The sequence below is a fragment of the Pipistrellus hanaki genome (assembly GCF_964339955.1).
Source record: "Pipistrellus hanaki genome assembly, chromosome: 11".
Lineage (NCBI taxonomy): Eukaryota > Metazoa > Chordata > Mammalia > Chiroptera > Vespertilionidae > Pipistrellus > Pipistrellus hanaki.
In genome coordinates this window covers 21,634,076-21,655,083 of record NC_140513.1, presented here as the reverse complement: position 1 = coordinate 21,655,083, position 21,008 = coordinate 21,634,076, and the positions used below count along the sequence as shown (strand labels likewise).

Genomic DNA, 21,008 nt, shown 5'->3' with positions numbered 1-21,008 from the left:
AATGCTCATTCTGTATCAGACACTCCGCCAAGTGCTGTAGAGGCTGCCAAGTTCAATCAGATACTCTTTCTAGCCATCAGAAGCTCGTGGTGACATGGGGAGATGAGACACACATACATAACTGTACAATACGGTGGGAAGTCACAGCGCCTTTCTAGGGAAAAAAGATAGGTGAGGCATAAATTCAATATGGGTGAAATATAATGACTAGGATGCCAGGAGGAGAATGGATAAAAGTCTGTGGAGTTCAGATGAATAATAGATTGCTGCCATATGAGAGGATGAGAGAAGGCATCTGAGACTGATTCTTACAGTGGTTATTTTTGGGAAGATGTGACAAAAATACACGATAAGACAGTTTAAAAATCTGAAGTTAATACTTGTAATAAATCTGCATATTCTAAGAAAAGAATTTTGGCACTACCACAAAAGTATAAAAATTGCCCCAGGGCGAAAGCTATGTTGAAGTTTCAGAGACATTTATAAGAAATTGCTACATGGGAAATAATAAATTTTAAATCACTCCACTCCATCATGTCAAAGTTAAGCTGCAATTGCTAAAAATAGATTACTGTCCTTTTTAATTTTCTATTCTACTGCATATATTGAATATTGTCATTTTAATGATTTTTAACAATAATAGTTATTAGATTATGAAAACAAACTATCAAGGGAGAAATAAGAAAAAAGTTACATGGCAATGAGAAGAGGTATTTGCTAAAAGACATAAAGTTCCATTTTATTCAGAAACAAAAAATGGTAAAAGTTAGCCAAAACCAGTTTGGCTCAGTGGATAGAGCGTCGGTCTGTGGACTGAAGGGCCCCAGGTTTGATTCTGGTCAAAGGCATCTACCTTGGTTGCGGGCACATCCCCAGAAGGGGGGTGTGCAAGAGGCAGCTGGTAGATGTTTCTCTCTCATGGATGTTTCTAGCTCTCTATTCCTCTCCCTTCCTCCTGTAAGAAAATCAATAAAAAATATATAAAAAATAGTAAAAGTTAGAAGGTTTCATCCCCATCCTTCTCTTTATCAGTTGCTTTTCGAATTTGATGTGTTCACTGGTCAAAGAGTTCTTATTTTTAAATTGCTGACTCAACTTAGCAGCCTGAGCTGCTTTCATTATCATTAGAAACATGGCTTTGCAATAAAGACGAGGTTGACTACTTTGTGGCTGATGGATGAAGCAAAATGGAATCCTTCAACCCTAAAGATGAAGGCATCAGGCACCCTGGAAATTGCATACAGCTTAATAGCCCAAGAGAACAATTTTCAGAATAGAATCCTGATCTTTTCCCCATGGATAAATCAGCTTTACTCAGCCTAAGAGTGGTGAAAATATATTTTGGCTAGGAAATGTATAGTTAAAAATTCATGGACTAAGAAAACTTCCTGAAATGTGGTTGGAAAACAGATATTTTGAAAATAAGATTTCAGGTAGCATTAAAAAAAAAAAAAAAAGGCTCCAGTAAGAAAGACTAATTCAGTTTTGCAGCCAGTCCTTGGGATACCATATTTACTAGTAGCTACTCTGGGGCAATGGCTGAGAACGTATTGAAATAGTCTCAACTGTAAAGATGACTCTAACAATGAGGTTTCTTTATCCCAGTACATCACAGTGGAGAGAGAAGTGTGTGGGAGAAGCTGAAGGCTATCTATCCTGAGACAATTTTATGTGAATTGGTCTTAATCTCTTAATTCAACATACTGAAGGATAATTAGGCACTTACTATGTGCTTGTACATACTTTACACATCTTATTTTACTTAATCTTTACAACCCTATCATAGATATATTATTCACAAATCCATTCTGCAGATGAGGAACCTGAAACCTGATTAAGAGACCTGCCCCATGTAGCACAGCAGTAACAGCAACTCTGCTCTAACCCAAGCACTCAGACTCACAGCTAGTGCTCCAAGTGCTGTATTCAATAATTAGTGGAAAACAAGTAAGAGAACAAACTCAAAAATGGATAAAGGTCTTTGGCAGAAAGGTCACAAATCATTACTGTGCAGTTCCATTTCTTTTTTGACCTTTATTGTCAGCTAACTCCAATGCATAAATTTGGGACATGTATTCCTTTATCTCAACACTTTCTTTCCCTTTCCCCAACCCTCAGAGCACACACTATGTCTTTGCTTTCTCTGGTGTATGTAGTATTTAAAACGACCAAAGGTCTTCCACATGTTCTTAAATTCCTAATAGTTTTGGGTTGCTGAGCTAAGTGCTCACGAAAAGGTTTCAATCTCAGCGTGGAGCCACTGTCTCTCTCACTTGCCTCACCTTTTATTTTCAAGCCGAAATAAAGGTAGAGTGGCGAAGGTGGGGGTGTATTCAGTAGTCGCAGTGAGTGGTGTGATATCAGCACTACACAGAGTGAATGTACATTGAGCGTGAAGGAATCAATGTACTCCATTTTCCTGCCTAAGTTCCCAAAGTCGTTTAAGCACCTGGAAAAGTATATGCAGAACACCAGGGTGCTTTTGATGACTACGTTAGCGACTGAATTAAGTATGGTACTTATTTCAAATCTAACCTAATGAGTTATGTAATGGGTAATACATCACTTATCACAAAACTGTTATATGCCTCGATCCTGTGACGGGAACCAGACACATGCAACAGTCCTGTAAGTAAAAATTGTTCATAAATTGCTTTGATGATATTTTTATGCCAATAAAGTCTAATGAATTAGTAATAAAGTCTACATTTTCGTAAGTTCCAGAAACCTAAATGTTGTTAAAGGAAAGCGAGAGATATTTTTTAAAATTTCATTAAGAGAGAAAGATTCCCTGCCGTAGGCCTGGGGTAGGGGGTATGGCATGGAGGAGGGTCAATAGGGGAAAAGAAGGGGGCATTTATAATACTTTCAGCAATGAAGATATAAGAGACACACACACACACACACACACACAGAGAGAGAGAGAGAGAGAGAGAGAGAGAAAGAGAAAGAGAGAGAAATATTTCCTAAAAATCTATAAATTAATATACTTTTTCAAAGAGCAGCAATCAAGCCTTTGCCTAGTATCTTCATCACATTGCTGTTTATAACTTAGAAGTAACTTCTCTTTGTGTTTTGCCAAGTTCTGTTTTTAGGTTGTGAACTTGTTGCCAGGGGCAGTACTGAATTAAATTTTCTTTCTTTCTTTTTAAAACTATATTTTATTGATTTTGTACAGAGAGGAAGGGAGAGAGATAGTTAGAAACATCAATGAGAATCATTGATGAGCTGCCTCTTGCACACCCCCTACTGGGGATATGCCCGCAACCAAGGTACATGCCCTTGACCGGAATCAAACCCGGGACCTTTCAGTCCCCAAGTCGACGCTCTGTCCATGGAGCCAAACCGGTTTCGGCTGAATTAAATGTTCTGATTTGCACCTCTCCCAAAGTAAATCAGCAATAGTTCCTCGCCTTCTCCCCACCACTCCCCAGAATAAACCAACAACGATGATGAGAATGCTCTCTCTGCTCAAGTCTGTAGCCTTTCTGCTCTCTTGCAGGGAGAGCTCTTCCATGGGCCATTTTTGTGCTTATCCCCTTTGAAGACAACGTGGTGTCTGGAGATGATGAGCATGGCAAGACGAGAAGTCTCAGGCACACAGATGGGAATGTAAACAGGGAGTCAGCGGGAGTTAATTGTGTGGCATCTGGCGCTGGGGTCCAGCAGAGGCAAACAAGCCATCTCACCACAGCCTTTTGACAAGACAGGGTTGTTTTCTGAGGACAAAGGTGGGAAGTGGAGTCCCTCATTCTCATGCCCCGAGTCAATGATTCATTGTTGAGTAGCTGCTAATGGCAGAAGGGACCTCAATTACCCAGTGAATCTAGGACAGAAAAAAAGTAACATGCCTTCTATATCTGCAGATTCCACACAAAAACATGGGAATTTTCCACTGCTACACCAAAATAGGGTTATATAATAAATGTTCTTTGGGTTTTTAAACTTTCTTCTTTTTCTTTTCTTTTTGTGACTTTGCTATCTCAGACTGCAGACTTTTTTTTAAAAATATATATTATTGATTTCAGAGATGGAAGGAGAGGAAGAGAGAAATAGAAACATCAATGATAAGAAAGAATCATTGATTGGCTGCTCCCTGCACACCTCACACGGGGGATCGAGCCTGCAATCCGGGCACGTGCCCTGACCAGGAATCGCACGGTGACCTCGTGGTTCATAGATCGGTGCTCAACCACTGAGCTACACCATTCGGGCTCAGATGGCCAGCCTTAATAGAAGACCACTATCATGTAATCTCTCTCTTCCTGAATTCTATCCCTGGTTCAGGTGAAGGTCACTGCCTGGAGAGGAGATTGATTTTTTTCTGAGAAGAAGGGATGAAGAAATAGCATCAGCTGTTACATTCTCATTCATCACAAAAGCACAGACTTAAGTCCAAAATTTGCTGATGTGTTTCGGGGAGACAGGGACCAACTGTAGTTGGAAAACTGGAATCAGAATAGACTCACTGCACTAGTTAACATACAGGAAAGTACAGTTTTATGGAAACAGGACTTGGACACTTGCTCTGGGACTGTTTCAAGTTGAAGTGTTTTCTGACGAGTGAACATGGCTGTCTTGAGGGTCAGGGTGTACTGTCAGGGGAGGGAAGCTGGGCGCTGGGAGACATAAAATTTGCTGGTTCAAACTGCCAGTTTCATATATCAACCGTTGTCCAGAATGAAAGGAGCTACTGACAAAGCAATCTTTCTTTGGTCCTAGAGTTTGATTGATTGGTTGATCAACTTGGAAGCAAAAGTTTGCTGCCAGTGGGGAGAAAGGCAAACCTGAGGTCCCAAACAAGGTTTTGTTAGTACTCTTTAAGGTTACTAAGCTACAGAATGATATATATTTTTTTCTATTTATTTTCCAACTAGTAGAAAAACATTTACTTAAAAACCACGAGGTTGGGATTCTAATTCCAGTATTATCACCTAACTGTGTGATGATGAAAAAGTGATGTAACATCCCTAGGCTTTCTTGTGTATGACATATATTAGGTTAGCTCAACACTGGGGTCCTTCCAGTGGTAAAATGTAGTCATTCTAGTTTGTTGCATCAGGTTCAACACAGGATCTGGCCATTAGAAAATAAAGATGAATTTAAAATTGGACTCCCCATTTATGACACTATGCCATCACTCCCAGATATCTGCATCAACATCATTTGAGCAACAACAACCTTTTCTTTTCTCCCCCCCGCCTTCCTAACAGTGGGTAAATACATGTTTGTGGAGTAGGTGAAAAATAAATTCCTAACTTCAGCAACTTAATAGCTAAGTGCTTATGCGTTGAAAATGAACACAAGGGAAGATGAATAGCATTTTGCCTCTGGCTTTGGCATTTGTGACTTGCTAGGTTGGCAAAACGAGCACATCCTGAGTAAGAGTGAATTGAGAGTGACTGATTAATACCTTCTATGGCAAACGGCTTCCCCACAGTAAGAAGCTTGCAGTCAGCATCTATTGACACTTCATAGTCCAGGAGGGCTTTGTCCATGATGAAGGCGTCTAGTTTCTCGGGATCATTCCTACATTTAAGACCAAGAGAAGAAATGTGAAAAATGATTCCTTAATGAACAGGAAGCACCAAGGTTGACGGCTGGCTTTTGTTCAGGGGACAGAAACCTGGACATGAAGGGCAGCACAAGCGAGCGAGCTGCTGGCTCGGCCTTGTTGGCACCTCACTGACCCACAGAGAAGAGACCAGGGGAAAGAGCCTCTCTTATGAGAGAGCATGACCTCTTTCCAACAGGTCTATCCATCAGTCCTTTATTACTTCTAGAGCCAACAAAAGAGCCAGAGTGACTCTGAATGGAATGAGAAGGTTCATTTCTCTTTCACTGACTGAGGACTTCCTTTGTGCTAGGCATTGTGTTTGTTCTTCTCCATACATTTCATCACTCCCGTGAAATCATGAGTGGGTGGTACTATACCATTTTAACAGATGAGGACATTGAGGCTCAGAGAATCAAAGTAACTTGATCCCGGTTACAAAGCAAGTAAGTGGTGGAGCTAGGTGGGTTCATTATCAGCATGTGGATATTCTCATTTCTTCCTGTTATGATCACTATCACATTTTTCAGAGACCAGGCATTATTTCACATTTAGGAGGAGATAAAAGGAAATGCAAATACAAGATCTAGCATTCCTGGGGGAAAGGGAGTTAAGGAGTTAAAGAGTTAAGGAGTTAAGGGAGTTAAAGAGTTAAAGTCTATAGACTAGCTTTCAAAAAATGCAAGGGGAATAATCTGTGATAGATATCAGTAATCTGGTTTATTAGTTTATCTCCAAAGATTCATGTCTCACTCTCATCCCAGGAAGCAGTTCTGGCAAGAATCATTTAAGCAGGCGTCCCTAGATACTATCAGTGAATCGGCTATGGACTGGGATTAAGATGCCAACAGATGCCTTGTGCATCCTTTATGTGTTCTCCCCATTTTTTGGACTCAGGCACAGAGTTAGTCCAGGGGAGCTACCACTTACAAAGGTGGGGGTGGGGGAGTGAGGAAAGGGGAGTTTTCAAGAGAATTGTTTAAGTTGTATGCAATGACTCTTGTTTTCAGTCTCCTCAAATCGTTTTTGGAAAGATATGGACATATATTTATCTAAGGAAGACTTTCTGACTCTCAGGGTTGTCCAAACAGCTAGGCAAAAACAACTCGTCTCTGCCCCATCTGGGCTGACTCATTTCTCATTTAGAGCCAGAAATGAGGCTGTTGGAATTCAATACAGAGAACATGGCCAGGGCCCATCAAGAGAAAGAGAGAGACTGTTCTAGACTCTAAGAGTCATCTTTGGGCAGGATGTACATCTTTATACAGATGGCCTTGTTTGGGGCACACATGGACACATGTTAAGTAGGTCAAGTTCCTTCTTGGTGCCAATGACCATTGCTTCCTCCTTTTACTTTTCCAGGAAGTAAAATCACCAATTCACAACCCATCCCCTTGTCCACAGGGTGTTGGATTTAAGTTACAGTGAGGCCCATGTTTAACTTTACCCCAAATGAAGAACACCTCCTAGCTCTACAGCAGTGGGAAGTGCCAAAAAGGGTTCTCCTAGGAACTGATGATGAGGAACCGTAATGGAATCTTGGCAATAAAATAAAAAAGTGAAATTGAAAGTCATTTCTCCAAAGTTTTACCACTATGTTAGCAGAATTTACCTTGGGAGCCACAGAGCAACCATTTACCAATACTCTGCAAACATTTACAGTTGCAATAAAAATTGGGGTTCAGTTTTCCTAACAAGTAATTCATGAGGTCCGTTCTCAGTGGTATCCTTAAATAATTACTGATTTCAGACTGCAAAGTACGGCTAGCTATGACAGGTCTCTATTACATAGGAAGGCAAGAAGCAATCAGCTCACAGACTCTCATGGGGCCCTAAGCCACTGGTGAGGAAGTGGTTGGGTGTGAGCCGGGGATAAGCAGCTTCTAGTGTGGCTGGATCATCCTTATTGTTGGTAGAGCCTCTAGTGGTTTCTCTCATTATAGACTCGTGCTCTTTTTGAACATTCATTTCATAATACATAAAACACAAAACATAGTCATATATAAACATACTAAGAGAAATAGACACTTTAAATAGGGATTACTTTCTTAGAAAAGCATCATCTCAGAAAGCAGGGCCCTCAGTGAGTAGGACTAAGCCCAGGGGAATTCTGATAAGAGAGGGAGGGACAGGTTTAACACAGGAGGAACCTTTCTTGTACAGAGGATTCCATGGGTTGTGCCTTGCAGGCCAGGGCTCTGGGATATCAGGTAGGTAACATGAGGACTGAAGTTGCTTGGAGTGGTGGCTCAGAGCTTAGGCAGTGACTAGGCCACAAGTGGAGACAGAAGCCCAGAGATTAGAAGTGAGAAGGCATTAATGATAAGCTCTGCCTCTATTCCAATTTTACTTCAATCAGTGAGTCACTGCAGGAGCTTGTTAAAGAGAAAGACAGTCTTAGACTCTGAGTCTGTCCAGCAGATTCTGGGCTGGGTCCTGAGGTTGTGCATTTCTCACATCTCCCACATGCTAATGGAACACGGATGCTGCTGGAACACGGACTACTCTTTGAGCATCCGGGACCTACTTCTCTGTTATGGTTCCTAAACCAGCCTACAGTAGTGGTTGGATTCCAGAGACGTGATTCTAGTCCTGAGACTGCCACTTGCTATTACCATGGGAAAGCTGCTCATTCTGGGCTTCAATTTCTTCATCTACACCTGCTTTTCTACCTATTTTTTCTCTCCAGGCTGGAGTGGAGTCAACTCTGAGCACTGGGGCCTTCTCAGGCGAAGCTTCCAGAATAAATGAATGCCCTGAGTGAGGTGGAGCTGGGGAGAGCACCAGTGGCCCATCACACCCGTTTGTGCCAGGAGAACCTGGTTTGTCAGCCAGTGATACCTAGCTGGAAGCCACTATTATCTCCCTAGCATCTTATTCTCTCTCTCAGCCACAAGTTTGCCCAAAGAATGGAATACAGAAGAGGAGCAGGGAGGCCAGGGAGCACTTAACTCTGTGCCTTAGATGGACTCTACTGTTTCTGCAAAATTAAAAGTACCATTTCATAGTATTTGAGCATCATATATAATAATACAAATTTGAGAGCACTGGGCTTCCTCTCTAGACTCTGGTTTAAAGTCCATAAGATTGCCCTGCCCAGTTTGGCTCAGTGGATAGAGCGTCGGCCTGTGGACTGAAGGGTCCCAGGTTTGATTCAGATCAATGGCGTGTACTTGGGTTGCAGGCACATCCTCAGTAGAGGGTGTGCAGGAGGCAGCTGATCGATGTTTCTCTGTCACTGATGTTTCTAACTCTCTATCCCTTTCCTTTCCTCTCTATAAAAAAGTCAATAAAATATTTAAAAAAAATAAAGTCCATAAGATTATTTTAGAGGCCTATTACTAGGGGTCTTGAGAAACACAGAGCCAGCTATTCTGTCCTATGAAGTTATTTACTTTCCTTCTTTCTTAAAAAGAGAAAGAATTTGAGATTATTGTGGTCAACCATAGAAAAACCAGTTTCCTGATGCTGTGCAATTCCAGGGATTGGAGGATTGACTATCTGTCATTGTCCTGGGACCATTAGGCAGGAGGGAGAGGACTCCTTATTGGGAGCCATTCCTTCCCCTCTTCCAGGCCGACTAGATGAGAGGATCCATCCCTACTCACCCTCCTTTGCATTCTGCCTCACTGAATTACAGGCTCTAGTAATCTGCCATGGCAATGGCATTGCTCTTGATTGCTTCTCTCAGATTCTGATGGGAAGGATGCAGGCACGGGATCATTGCTTTTTATCTTACTTCCTATCTACAGGAAACCTCTAGGATACATCCTTCTTCCTTGTGAAAAGAAGAGAGAGCCCATGGGCTTAGAGATTCACTGTGAAGGAAATGGGTACTTTGGGACACTTTATCTTCTGGCCACATTCTCTGAGTGTTTTATCGTTTCTGCACCATTGTTTTCTCAAGTGAAGTCAAGCCAACATTTGCTTCCTCCACCATCTGCTCCACTAATGACCCCACTGGCACTCTGAGCCAACTTGGGACTAGGCAGGTAACTAGTAATCTTAGTCCCCATAATTAAATGCAAACTGTTCCATACTGTCTCCTGGATCTCACACAGTGTGAGGTATTACTGAACACCCAGTGGGTATATTGAACTGTCATTTAAAACAACAACAACAAACACTGCCTCAGTGAGAACGTTTTGGCCCCAAGAGGCTGACACTCACTTCAGATACTCCACGCCATCGGGGGTGGCTGGCACATTGTACCTTCTCATGTACTCATGCATTTCGGGGAAGCTTTGCCTCACATAATCTTCAGCACTGCTTTCCCGGACAGTTCCAAAGCGGAAGCCCTGGGATGGATGATGGAGCTATGAAGGAGAAAGAGAAATGTCTTTAATATAAATGCGCCTTAGAATTGCTTTCAAAATTTTCTTTTCCCATCACTCTTTGAAATCTAATAATGTAGAATTTTATGCTCATACACACAGGCATAAATATGCATATAGAAATATGCACACATAGGAGGGAGATGCTCATTCATATCCCAGTTTTCACATCAGTAATTGTCGTACCTTCAGAAGCAAAGAGATGGAAACAATAAACAGAAAATACAAAAACAATTTTCTGCTTTATATTGAGAACCCATGAAAATTTTTTAGAAGTTGTATAAACTGGCATGTAGAAAAAAAATTCTAGTTATTATAAACTGCATATCAGACAAAATACTACGTGGTTAAGGTAATAAATTGTGCTCCTCCTTGGTTAGAACTAGACAAAGACCAACTTAAAACTTTGGAATACTGTGTATCTGATCCAAAGTGGTTGACTGTATCTCTTTTATGTTCATCTGTCTTTAAGCTATACAATAGGTCCTCAAAGGGTATTTCATTCAATATCATTTCATTATAACGCTGGCAAGATGCCATAGGAACTTAATCCTACTTTCCCTTTGTGTAGCTAGTCCTTAAAGTCACTCTTCAGAGAAGTCTGCCTGACTCTCACTGTACCCTGCAATTCCACAGAGTAGCTAACACTTGGAATTATTGGTTCAATATCTGCTTTTCCTGCTGGCTCATAAGTTTTCAGGAGGGCAGGGTCCATGCCTCCCTCATTTGTGTGGTCATAAGTCCTGAACATATAGCTGCTATTACTGGCATCATCATCACCATCATCATCATAATTATGCAATACATACAGTGCTTGGAACATAGTAGATGCTTGAGAAATATTGGTTGCCATTATTAACACAAAATTATTAGTATATTTCTGTCACACTTCATGTTATCTTTCCCCTTAAAAGTATTTTTCGCTTTAATTTTTATCTTAATTCATTCAAAACAGTATGTTCTCTAAAAATGTCTCTGTGTGAGCTTCTAAAGGAAAAAAAAACCAATAACAATGGGCTGCTCAGCAGTCACAGAATAATAGAATCAGAAAAGGGATCTAAGAAGCAATTGATGCAACCTGATCGGCTAGCATCGGCCACCCTGTGTATCCATGTGGTGTGCAATTCAAACAGCCAGGGATGTCAGAGAGCTTGAATCAAGGAGGGAAGATACAAGCATACACAGAGCTGAAAAACTTGAGCTGGATTACAGCCATTGTCAGAAAGTCCCAGAGAGAAAAGAATTTCTTTAAAGTCTCAGATAAAAATTTCACCAGCTCTTCCAAGTCTGTTTATATTTGTGCCAACCTCTGCAGGCCTTGGGGAAATATGTGAGGTTAAACTACCTATTTGTATGTGAATTGTTCAGAATTAATGGGATACTGAACTCTACGCAGAGCGCCCACACAGAGAGAGTCAGCTAGACATTTCACAGAAAGCAGACAAATGGGCTCAACACAAAACAGAAGCAAACGCTGGAAAGAATCAACCGCCTACGCCCAAGGTAATCGTGATGCTTCAGATTATAAAACAACCCTAATATTGAATATACTCACTTAAGGTTACATTTGTATTTATCTGAGATTTATACTTAAATAATAAGTGGAATGTATCACTGGACTTAGTACAATGCCCTTTCAAATTGGTTAGAAAGGGCCATTTAAAAATTTTATTTTTATTGATTCAGAGAGGAGAAAGAGGTAAAGCAAGATAGAAACATCAATGATGAGAGAGAACCATTGGCTGCCTCCTGCATGCCCCCCCCCACTGGGGATCAAGTCCACAACCCAGGCATGTGCCCTGACCGGGAATTGAACTGTGACTTCCTGGTTCATAGGTCGATGCTCAACCACTGAACCATAACCACTTCTTTAAAAAGCATTACTATTGATAATTACACAGGAACATCTGGGGCACACTAGCTAACAGAAATGTGTGTTCGCTGAGTTATTAATCATGTTGTGAACATTAGAACCTTTTTCATCTCATGACACACAAACTAATCACTGAAATTCTGCAGCACATTTTATATATATATATATATATATATATATATATATATATATATATATATATAATATTGCTGAAATAATAAAAATAGGTATTATTTTGATTCATTCACACTGGATGGCTATTGTTGTATTGGCCGATGTCATTTTTTTAAAATTTAATAATCTAAGGGAAAAGAGGTCAGTGCCCCTGACTAAATAGTCAGATATTACATGTTTTAAAAATGCTGTGGCACAATGATTGAAAATTGCTTGCCTTAGAATACAGAAAAATAAGGCTGTGAATTCAGAGCCCTACCCAATTTCCAATGTGAATTACTGAGTCATTTATGTTGTAAAATTTTTTCCATGTTACTCTTATTTTCTTCTACAGAAGCTAAGTTTGTCCATTTCAACTTAAGCATTTTATTGTCTCTCTCTTCATTTTTGGTCTGAAGTTCCATGTGTTAGGTCAGCTAATCTCTAGTCAACACACACTTTGACATCATGTTTGATTTATCTGAGCTTTAGCCCGGGTCATTCTGACAACTTGAATCATTGCATTAAGTCCCTCGTATAGACTAAGGCTCAGCAAACTATGCCCCATGGACCAATTGAGCCAGCCACCTGTTTTGTAAATCAAGAGTTACTGGCACACGGCTGCGCCCATTCACTTACATGTTGTCTACGGCTGCTTTCACACTACAACCGCAGAGCTGAGTGGGCAGAAAAGAGACTATCTGGTTTCACAACACCTAAAATATTTACTATCTGTTGCAAACAGAAAATGTTTTCCAGCCCCTGGTATAGGCAATATTGATCTAATTATTTCCTTGACTCTTATATTTCAAATGTTCCTATTAAAAAACCCCATTGCTCACTGAAGAGATGCCACTTTGGAGGGTTAATGAACAGAGTAGGTCTGATACATCTCCGCAGGCTTCCTGGCACTGCCCAGATTTAGGCTTTAGTATGACCACATATCTCGTTACAACCGCGTGGAGTACTCAGTCCTCCAGTAGGAGGTCCTGACTACTCAGTACTTCCTGTCTTTCTAGGATCAGTAATAGGAAAGCTCTGGTTACAACATTTCAAATAGAAGCATTAGTATGATGCTTGGACTAATTTTAAATTGAATTTTTGATCCCAGGGGCCGGGGGTGTTGCAGCAGCCTCCACAGGCTGGAGGATTTTGAGAAATGACCATAATACACAGATTCAATGTAGAGGACTTGCTTCATGGCATCCTTTTCTTTGCCACTTTCCTCCACTACTCATCCTTTTGATGAGGACTTTGTTAGAGATAGAAAATATTACCTATATTTGTAGATAACACTATCTATATTATTTCTTCTATTATTTTAATAATGGTAATAGCCAACACTTACAGGATACCTCCATTCTAGGCAGTAGGCCAAAGTCTTAAATTATTCATCACTGCCTTTAATTTTCACAGCATCCCTCTGTGTACATATAATCATTATCCCTCTTTTATTTTTTGTTAATCCTCATTTGAGGATATTTCCCCCCCATGGATTTTCAGAGGGAGTGGAAGGGAGGAGGAAAGAGGAAAAGGAGAGGAGAGAGAGTGAAACATTGAGTGAGAGACACATATCAATTGGTTACCTCCCAGATGCGTCCCGACCATGGTCAGGGAATTGAACCTGCAACCCAGGTACATGCCCTTGAAGGGGCATCAAATTTGTAACCCTTCTGTGTGCAGTCTGGTGCTCTAACCAATGAGCACATCAGCCAGGGCATTATTCCAATTTTAAAGAAGGGGGAATTGAAGCTTGAAGTTAAAGCAACTTCTTGCCCAAGGCCACACATAACCAGAAAGTGGCAGATCAAGGGACTGAATCCAGAAACCTGAGAACTTGTATTATTAATCTCTAGTTAATACAGCCTTTGGGAAGGATTCTTTTTTCTTTGAGAAGCTGTAGATAAGATAGACATTCCTCATGCCTACTAGTAAGTTTAATCCAAACAGCTAGTGCCAGCTTAAAGAAAGTAGGCAAAGAGCCCATATCCTTTGGGTTTTTAAAGAAGGTGTTTATCAGTTATAGCAACAGCAGCAGAAACAGCAACATTTGACCTGTGCTGTTTACAAAACTCATTCATGCATATTATTCCATTCACCAGGCACAAGCAGTCTGATAGTTTCTGTGTTCTATTCATTAAAGGTAAAAAATGAGCCAGGGGGATTGACCAAGCTCCCTATAACAAACACATTCATCCTGTATCCCGTGGGGGCCAAATGCTTGGGCTCAATATCCAACAGTCTTGGGGTGGCTGTAGGAGGACTGAGCCCTATTCCTTCTTCCTGTGCCCACATCACCACATCTTTACACTCTATTGCCTCACTGTCATCTTATTTCTTCCTTTGTTCATTCTACCTGGGTCACAGGTGGAGGCTGAACCTGAAGAGAGATGTCAAAGTTGGGGAGGCTGCAAAAATACAGAATTGAGGCTAGAGGAGATGTTAGTAGCTGCAGATGCTGAAGACCACTTAGTCCATTCATTTATTTTTATAGATAACTAGAGGCCTGGTGCACGAAATTCATGCATGGGGGAGTTCCAGAGGGGGGTGTCCCTCAGCCTGGCCTGTATCAGGCCTAAACCAGTAGTTGGACATCCCTCTCGCAATCCAGGACCGCTGGCTCCTAACCACTCACCTGCCTGCCTACCTGATCACCTTTAACCATTCACCAGCCTGCCTGATCACCCCTAACCATCTCTGCCTGCCTGCCTGGTGCCCTTAACTGCTCGCCAGCCTGCCTGATCGTTCCTAACTGCCTCTGCCTTAGTCCCTACTGTTGTGGCTTCATCCAGAAGGACATCTGGAATGATGTCCGGAAGGTTGTTCAGCTGTCTGGTCTAATTAGCATATTATGCTTTTATCATTAGAGATAATTAAGGAGCTTCTATTTATTAAGTGCTTCCTATGTGTTAGGCATTGTGCAAAAACCTTAACATGGATTATCTAACATGTCTCATAACAATCTATGAGGTATTTATTATCATCTGTAACTTTGACACAAGAAACTAAGGCTGTGTTTAAATATCTCACCCTAAATTGCTCAGCCAAAAGTCATATAGGAGGGCTCTGAATTTTGTCAAACTCCAGATTTAGGCCCATGATGAGAAAGGAAAAGAAAGACTTACTCAGATCACACAAATAATGCAAAGGTGAGCTTGAAAAACCCTCACTCAACCCTAGATCTAGTCCTGTGGAATGTATAATCCCCTCCCTAAATGAATATAGCTGATAAAAATAATTGTTCTTTATTTTCTCTTTATAGTATGTTCTGTTCAACATTTCCCAATCTACTCTTTATGAAACCACAAGTTTCCAGTCTTAATTTCCTTTCCCAAAAAGTAATTTCTTGAACTAAATTTGCTTAGTGACATCCACAAAATGGCCCTGTATCTCATGCATAGTAATACAAAGGGAGGGTCCATGATCGTGGTCTTTTTAGTGTCTGTCCCTTAGACACTACAGAGAGCAACTCAAAGAATTACAGACTTTCTACAGAGGAATTATCACTATTCTGTTATTAATGTTCTATGTCTTTGTTTCCTCATTTTGTTTTCCATGTAAGTCATTTTGTTTTGCTTCTTCTCTGGCCCTGGTCCCAACGTCTTATTCCACTCATTCAGAGCAGCCTATCCTCTTCAGTTCACCGAGACCTTTCCCATCGTCTTCCTCAACTTCCCCTTCAAATACCATTTCCTGTTGACTGATCTTGTAGTGCTCAGCCCACTTCTCCCTTCTTTGTCAGACTAGTTACTTCACTACTGATACCACCAACACTAGTGATGCTTTCAAGTCAAGACCCCAGGAATAATAATCATCACAATGCTAGTGATGATGACAATGTGGCCCACCATGTGCCAAGCATTGTTTAAATGTTTTAGACACATTACCTTTTTTTTTTTTTAATTCTTACAATAATCTTATGAGGCAGATCCTATCATTACATATATTTTATAGACAATAATCCAGAGGCACAAAGCAAACAACCAACTGGTCTAAGTGTATGGAACTGGTAAATGACAGAACTGAGCAGCCTGTGTGGCTCCATTGTTTATGTTCTTGACCACTATAGTACACAGCATAAACATTATTTGCTTTATCAGCTATTCCCTTAACTGCTGTGACACTGACTCAGGCCCCTCATCCACAAAATTGAAAAAGTTCAGCCATTGTACCCACATCCCCACGGCCAATCAAGGGAGCTTAATTAGCTCCTAACGATCTGTTAATCCTGGTGTCTATGATTTATTGTGCTGATGACATGCATGGCCCTGCACATTCATCATGTCATTTCAGACTTCCTACGCCCCTATGAGGTAGGTTCCGTTAATAACTCCGTTCATGGATGGGGAAATGAAGCTCAGAGACATAAAACAGTTCCCCCGAGTCTCTTCAACCCAGGCTTCTGGAGCCAGTGGTGATACATACCTATCAGCTGACTCTAGAATCCAACCCCCTGTAAGGTATTGTCTTACTGGGATTTTCAAAGTTAACTATGATGGTAATGCAATTATTTTAGAACCATGATCCCTCTGAAGCTGTGAATACACTGTAAATAGCAGAGTTGGGGCCTGAGCCAGGTCCCTGAGGCCAGCACAGACACTTCTTATGGAAAAAGGGAGGATTCCTTTAAGCCCATGGCATCAGAATAAAACTTCTGTCTATATAATTGACTTACTATCCAACCCAAAACTTCAAGGTGAAAAATGTGGCCCATGGAACCCAAATTTCTCCCTTAGTTGCTGCTCCTCATCAGCAGTACTGTCCTCGCCGACTGAGTGGGCAGGAAGGCCCTTGCCTGAACTAGAGTCAGCAATTATGGGCTGATTAAATGCAAATGGATGAAAATAGCTACAAGTTGAGCTCCAGTCTAGTGATGCAAGCTTTTTTGGCCCAACACTACCCGATCCTTGTGGCTGAGAAACAAGTTTTAATGCCAGTTTTTATTATATGACTCAGAGGAATTAACTATTGAAGCATGACCTGAGGAATGTGGCTTTCATTTTGGGTAGGTTGGGTGCAAAAGAACAGTAGGAGGTTTAGCCTAAAGGTCGGTAACCCCACAGCTTGGATGCCAAAAGCCAGCTTCTTAGAGAAGGTACTAAAGGAAAACATCACAGGACCAGCCAGTATGGCTCAATGGTTGAGCATTGACTTATGAACTGGGAAGTCACAATTCCCACTTGCGGCACATGCTTGGGTTGTAGCCTCGATCCATAGTGTGGGTCATGCAGGAAGCAGCCAATCAATGATGTTTCTGTCTTTCCCTTTCTGAAATCAATAAAAATATATTTTAAAGAAAGAATATACCATTTAAAATTATTTTATTATTTTTTTTTACAGAGAGGAAGGGAGAGGGATAGAGAGCTAGAAACATCGATGAGAGAGAAACATAGATTAGCCGCCCCCTGCACACCTCCCACTGGGAATGTGCCCTCAACCAAGATACATGCCCCTGACTGGAATTGAACCTGGGACACTTCAGTCCGCAGGCCGACGCTCTATCCACTGAGCCAAACTAGTCAGGGTTACCATTTTCTTTAAAAAGAAAAAAAAATCACACAAACAGGAAGACAAACTACTGAATAACAGTTAAGAAGAGAACTCCTTTTCTCTTGCTTTATTTTTCTCTGAGGCTAGCTTTTGGGAGTGAGTTGGGCTGTATCTAATAATTTTATTTGCCAATAATTTTATTTGCCACTTGCCTCTGCTGTGGAGTGCTCAGGGGATCAGTGATGGTGCCATGATGAGGGGCTCTCAAAGAGTCAAGCACCTACTCTGAATCAATGCATCCAGAAGGAGGTGACGCCTCTGGCCCCTCCCCCAGCGCAGCCTGCCTGTAGCATTGTCCCAGCTTTTCCACTGGAGACCATCTCCCGGTTTAGAGCTGAGCTGTGTGTTTGCTTATCTTTCCTTTCTGTTCAGCACATTTGCTCCTGTAAATGAATCACAAGAGCAGCACAACTAAAGCAGCATTTTGCTTTGTGAGCCAAGCATCAGAGGGCAGCAGTCAGCTGAGTTAAAAAGGCATTCTCTTTCTCCTTCTTTTGCAAATTTGAGAAAATTTTCATGCAGCAACAATGAAAGAACAAGGCGCAATGATTCATAAAGTTTGCAGTGGAGAAAGATGAGGATCAGCAAGATTAAGCAATTTGGCTAAGATGAGACAACTGAGTGGAACTGTGCCATCCCCCCATTTCACATATTGAACTTGTGTGCTGCCTCTGGAACTTAACCTGCATGGAAGTTCTGATTCTACTATCTTGAGTAATCCTCATAGCAAACAAACCAGAAGCATGAAATGAGTTTATTATTCATATGCAGAACCTGGCTTGGTGCAAACTGGAAATACTCTTACAGTGTAGAGAAGGAAAAAGTGAAAGTTGACAAAGAACCTAAAAACTCATGACATTAATTAATTTATACTAACTTTAAAAGTGTGCTTTCTTTTTTACTTTAGTTTTTTTTTTTTTTTTTTTTTAAGAAGTTAAATGTGTCTCACTGGTATAAAAAAGTAACTGTAACTGGAAGCTATTTTTAAAATTTTATTTTTCAATTACAGTTTACATTCAATATTATTTTATATTAGATTATTTTGTATTTTTTTTAATTATAGCCTGGAAAATGGACTAGCCTTGTGGGAGGCTAATGTTTTATCTAAGGAACTAATGTTTTGTCTAAATGTATGGCTAGCTCAGTGGTTGGCAAATTCATTAGTCAACAGAGCCAAATATCAACAGTACAACGATTGAAATTTCTTTTGAGAGCCAAATTTTTTTAAACTTAAACTTCTTCTAACACCACTTCTTCAAAATAGACTTGCCCAGGCTGTGATATTTTGTGGAAGAGCCACACATGCCACATGTGGCTCGCGAGCCGCAGTTTGCAAACCACGGGGCTAGATGAAAGGCAAACCATAGAGTGACACCCATCTCTTAGATTTCCATAATAACTTGGTCTATGTTTTTTTCAGCTAAAGAACTTCCAAACACCTTCTATACATTTCCTTCCAATAATCTATGAAATTGTTAAATTCATAGATAGAGAACAAACTGAGAGTGACCAGATGGGAGGGAATCTGGAAAACTGGGTGAAAAAGGGGAAGGGATTAAGAAGTCCAAATCGGTAGTTACAAAATCGGCATATGAAATACAGTCTAAGGAATATAGCCAATAATATGGTAATAGCTATGTATGATGACAGGTGGTCCTAGAATTATTGAGGGTACATACCACTTCATAAATTATATATATGCCTAACAACTACGCTATACACCAGAAACTAATATAAAATAATATTGAATGTCCAGTGTAATTAAAAAATAAAAAAGATGGAGGGATTGTGTTTTCTACTTATAGAGTAAGAAACCAACTCTAGAGAGATTAAGTGGGTACAGTTGATTGATTGGGTTAATGGGTCCAGTTCTTTCCTTTCTGATTCCCACCCTTTGCCATGTGACCTTGAGTGCCCTCCCTGTTAACTCTGGTCCTGGCCAGGGGACTTCCTTTTGTTACTCGAATGCTGGCCGACAAGACGTAAGCAGTTTTAGAGAAGAGCATGTACATTTCTACTTGTCCTATCACCATGGAAGGATGCCGCCTGGATTAGGCTGCTGGAAGAGGAGCCATGTGGAGCAGAGCCACCTCAGCCCAGCAAGTACTGAAGCCAATAACCAGCTGATCCCCAATATAGTGAGCCCAGACTAGGTCAACTAAACCTGACAAGCATTTGAGCTACACAGATGCTTTTCGCTGTATGCCACCAATGTTTTGTGGCTGTTGGTTAAGTGATATTACAGATACTAACATGTAACAGGTAACAACTATAAATGAAAGCCCAGAAATTTAATGAAGACCTTCTGTCTCTGAGCCTAGTGCTCATGACATTTGACCCAATTTTCATAGGGTCATATATAAATTTCATATTTATTACCTCTGCCTGGGGTTCCCAATTATGTTGGTCCTTCTTATTCCTCCTTTAAAATCCAGGTTTATACTGTCCTGTCTCCTTTTAGATTTTCCCCAGAAAGAACTATACTTATGGGTGTCACTTCTCCCTTGTACACATTATATATATGTGTACAATATATATATATAATTGATTTCAGAGAGAAAGGGAGAGGGAGACAGAAACATCAGTGATGAGAAAGAATCCTTGATCAGCTGCCTCTTGAACAGCCCCACTGGGGACTGAGCACACAACTCAGGCATGTGCCCTGACTGGGAATCGAACTGTGACCTCCTGGTTCATAGTCGACACTCAACCATTGAGCCATCAGGCCAGGCCACATTTTCATTATTTCACTAATCCCAGTGCAGTGCAGGTAACTATTTACTGAATGTAGTTCTAAAGGGAATATGAGTTTCTTTGAACTCTTTTAGAAACCATCAAAGTGCCTCATTAATATTTTTGGAACTATATTAATTCATAGAAAGAAGATCATGGAAGAAGAAACGAATGATTTCTGGCTGAAAGATTTCAAGCATGTCTCTGATTTGGTCTTGTCTGCCACCTACGTGTTAGGATCTCTGGGTTAGGTAATAGATTTAAGAACAAAGAACCCATCAATTCAGTAATATATATTTAATATCCTTTGTATCACTTAATAATCCCTATGAATAACATAGACAAGGTCTCTACCCCTGTTGAGAAAAACAACTAACAAAAGGCAAGCCAGATAGTTACTGACAGTGATAAATTAAAGAAGAGGGGGAAAATGAGAAAAAAAAATGGGATGAGGAGTCAGAAAGTCAGGTGAGGAAGCTGCTTTGACAGGGAGGCCAGGATCCTAACTGGGTACAGTGAACACACTTCCTTTCTTGGTTTTACTGCAGTGTTTTCATCTTAATCACACATTTTCTGAGGATGAAATTGTGTTCATTGTTCTTCATATCCTTCTGCAGACTCTAGGTACAGAGCATAACTTGCCGGCTGATTTATTATTCTGATAATGAGGGGCACAATAAGTTCAGTGTGTGTGTGTGTGTGTGTGTGTGTGTGTGTGTGTGTGTGTGTTGTTTTCCTTTCAGATTTTAAAATTAATGCCACTTGCCTGGAGGGTTAGTTTAAGTCTGTAAATTATACAAATGAATTTCAT

The 21,008-nt window shown here is 40.7% G+C and overlaps 1 protein-coding gene across 3 annotated transcripts in view; it reads right to left on the bottom strand.

The window, feature by feature from the left end:
- The window catches only part of GRIN3A (glutamate ionotropic receptor NMDA type subunit 3A), a 139,121-nt gene that overhangs the window by 38,127 nt on the left and 79,986 nt on the right, over window positions 1-21,008 (bottom strand). For all 3 annotated transcript variants that reach the window (XR_014796419.1, XM_084899741.1, XM_084899740.1), the window contains exons 4-5: window positions 9,725-9,870; window positions 5,414-5,529 (exon numbers count right to left, since the gene is read on the bottom strand). Coding sequence is in view for 2 of the 3 variants with exons in the window: in XM_084899741.1 (XP_084755867.1) it covers window positions 5,414-5,529; window positions 9,725-9,870 (262 nt within the window). In the remaining variant the exon portion in view is untranslated. The remainder of the gene's footprint in view (window positions 1-5,413; window positions 5,530-9,724; window positions 9,871-21,008) is intronic.